The following is a 2,178-nucleotide window of genomic DNA, read 5'->3' as shown; positions in this document are numbered from 1 at the left end:
ATTATTTATAGTGCCTTTCACTATCTATCTATTTATAGTGCCTTTCATTGTCTATCTATCTATTATATAGTGCCTTTCACTATCTATCTGTCTATCTAGCAGGTTTTATACATTTTTTTTCTTGGTCGTGCACATAACTGTATTTTCTCACTGGAATCCACACCCAGTTTTCTTCCTCTAGTATTGCATTTTCTCTAAAGGTCTGAGGCCTTTCATTGCCTCAAATATGCACAAACAAAAGGTGATGAGGAAGGGGCACAGACTTTTCACAACACCAAGTGAGTAAAGGAGAGTTTGAGGTATAGGCTGTGTCAGTTGGGTTTACTTAACTGGAGTAAGCTGGCCGCCCGGTCAGGTTTCTTTGTCAGCTTCACGCTGTTTCATTTTATTATTGTTCTCCTCCTCTTTATGTCTTCCTGCAGATACCCTGGACATTCCCAGTTTTTCCCTTCAGCCAACACCACATGATGAAAGTATGAAGTGGACGTTGGGACCAGAAAGTTTGACACCAGAGTCTCTGCAGTTTAGTGCTCTGCCTGCTGTGAAGCGAAGACGGAGACTTGCAATTAATGGTCAACAACAGAAACACAATACAAACTCAGAGGGTGCGAATGTGCAAAGGGCAAAGGAAAGGTACAAAAAGAAAGCCTAAAGGGAAAGGCAAAGGCAGTCAGTCTGCCCGTAAGGCTCAAAAGCCCTATATGTGTTCAGAGTGTGGAAAATGCTTTTTAAAAAAGGACCGTCTGGAGGCCCATTGCACACGATTTCATACTGGAGAGAAGCCATATTGTTGTTCTGAATGTGGTAAGCAGTTCACTTGCAAGAGCCAATTTCAAACACATTCTCGAACTCACACCGGAGAGAAGCCGTATGGCTGTACTGAATGTGGGAAGCGTTTCAATATCAAGGGCCATCTTCACAGGCACTCTCGCGTTCACACCGGGGAGAAGCCGTATTGCTGTGGTGTGTGTGGGAAACGATTCTCTGACAGGCGCACTTTGGAAAGTCATTCTACAGCTCACACGGGAGAGAAGCCGTATGCCTGTACCGAATGTGGAAAACGATTCTCTTACAGATGCAGTCTTCAGAAACACTCTTTGATTCACAGCGGCGAGAAACCATATTGCTGTTTTGAATGTGGGAAAAGCTTCGGTCAAGGGTCAACTGCAGACACACTCTCGAGTTCACACTGGAGAGAAGCCATTTTGCTGTACTGAATGTGGCAAGCGATTTGCTGAGAAGCGCAGTCTTATCGATCACTCTACAACTCACACTGGAGAGAAGCCGTACTGTTGTCCTGAATGTGGCAAAAGATTCTCCCACCGAGGCAGCCTTCAGAGTCACTTTCGACAGCTCACACCACAGAGACACCGTACTGCTGCGCAGAATGTGGTAAAAAGTTCAAAAAAACGAGCATCCTAAAGAGCCACGCGAGGATCCATACTTCAGAAACGCCCTACGGCTGCTCTGAATGTGGGAAGAAATTCTCCCCAAACGAGCGACCTGCGGAGACACTCTGCGATTCACCTTGGCGAGAAGTCGCACAGCTGTTCAGAATGTGGCAAAAAGTTCTTTTTCAAGAGCAGCCTTCAGACCCACCTAAAGGTTCACACCGGAGAGGACCTCTATTTCTGCTCCGAATGTGGGAAACAATTCACACTTAAGAGCCAGCTGGACATCCACACAAGGGTTCATACTCGTGGGAAACTGTACGGCTGTTCTGACTGTGGTAAAAGGTTCTCCACGACAGGCGAGCGCGAGACACTCCTCAGTTCACACCGGAGAGAACCGCTTTGGCTGCACTGAATGTGGCAAACATTTCTATCGGCAAAGCAGCCTTCAGAAGCATTCCCTACTTCACACGGAGAAGCCATACTGCTGTTCTGAATGTAACAAACGATACTCGCGAATGAACCAGCTTGAGGCCCACAAGAGAACCCATGCCAGAGAGAAGTCCTCAGACCCCTAAGACGTCAGAGCTGTGCAATAAAAGAACAAAACGCCAGAAAACGGCATCAGAGCAAAATCACCAGACTGGTGCCAGTGGGAGCCACAGGTTCACTCGGAAGAATTGTCCTGATAACCGGCCAGAGGACTCGGTAATACTGAGGACAATGCTGGTCCTGCGAGGAGCCCACACAGCAATTTGAAGCGAACAGAAAGACAAGAAGATGCCAC

The 2,178-nt window shown here is 47.0% G+C and overlaps 1 protein-coding gene across 1 annotated transcript; it reads left to right on the top strand.

The window, feature by feature from the left end:
• The first annotated feature begins 611 nt into the window (after positions 1–611).
• LOC120520103 (gastrula zinc finger protein XlCGF7.1-like) lies at positions 612–1,969 on the top strand. Its single transcript, XM_039742725.1, has 3 exons — positions 612–1,159; positions 1,482–1,642; positions 1,737–1,969. The coding sequence occupies exons 1-3, from the start codon at positions 612–614 to the stop codon at positions 1,967–1,969; spliced, it is 942 nt and encodes a 313-aa protein (XP_039598659.1).
• Positions 1,970–2,178: the final 209 nt, after the last annotated feature.

The sequence above is a fragment of the Polypterus senegalus genome, unplaced genomic scaffold (genome assembly GCF_016835505.1).
Source record: "Polypterus senegalus isolate Bchr_013 unplaced genomic scaffold, ASM1683550v1 scaffold_2487, whole genome shotgun sequence".
Classification (NCBI taxonomy): domain Eukaryota; kingdom Metazoa; phylum Chordata; class Cladistia; order Polypteriformes; family Polypteridae; genus Polypterus; species Polypterus senegalus.
This window is presented reverse-complemented; position numbering and strand designations above follow the sequence as displayed.

Excerpts from the sequence above, each read along its gene's own strand:
- LOC120520103 (XM_039742725.1), top strand. The coding sequence starts at position 612 with ATGTGCAAAGGGCAAAGGAAAGGTACAAAAAGAAAGCCTAAAGGGAAA. Across the intron at positions 1,160-1,481 it reads GGGAAAAGCTTCGGTCAAGG|AAATTCTCCCCAAACGAGCG; the intron begins GTCAACTGCAGA and ends GAATGTGGGAAG. Across the intron at positions 1,643-1,736 it reads CCTCTATTTCTGCTCCGAAT|GTTCTCCACGACAGGCGAGC; the intron begins GTGGGAAACAAT and ends CTGTGGTAAAAG.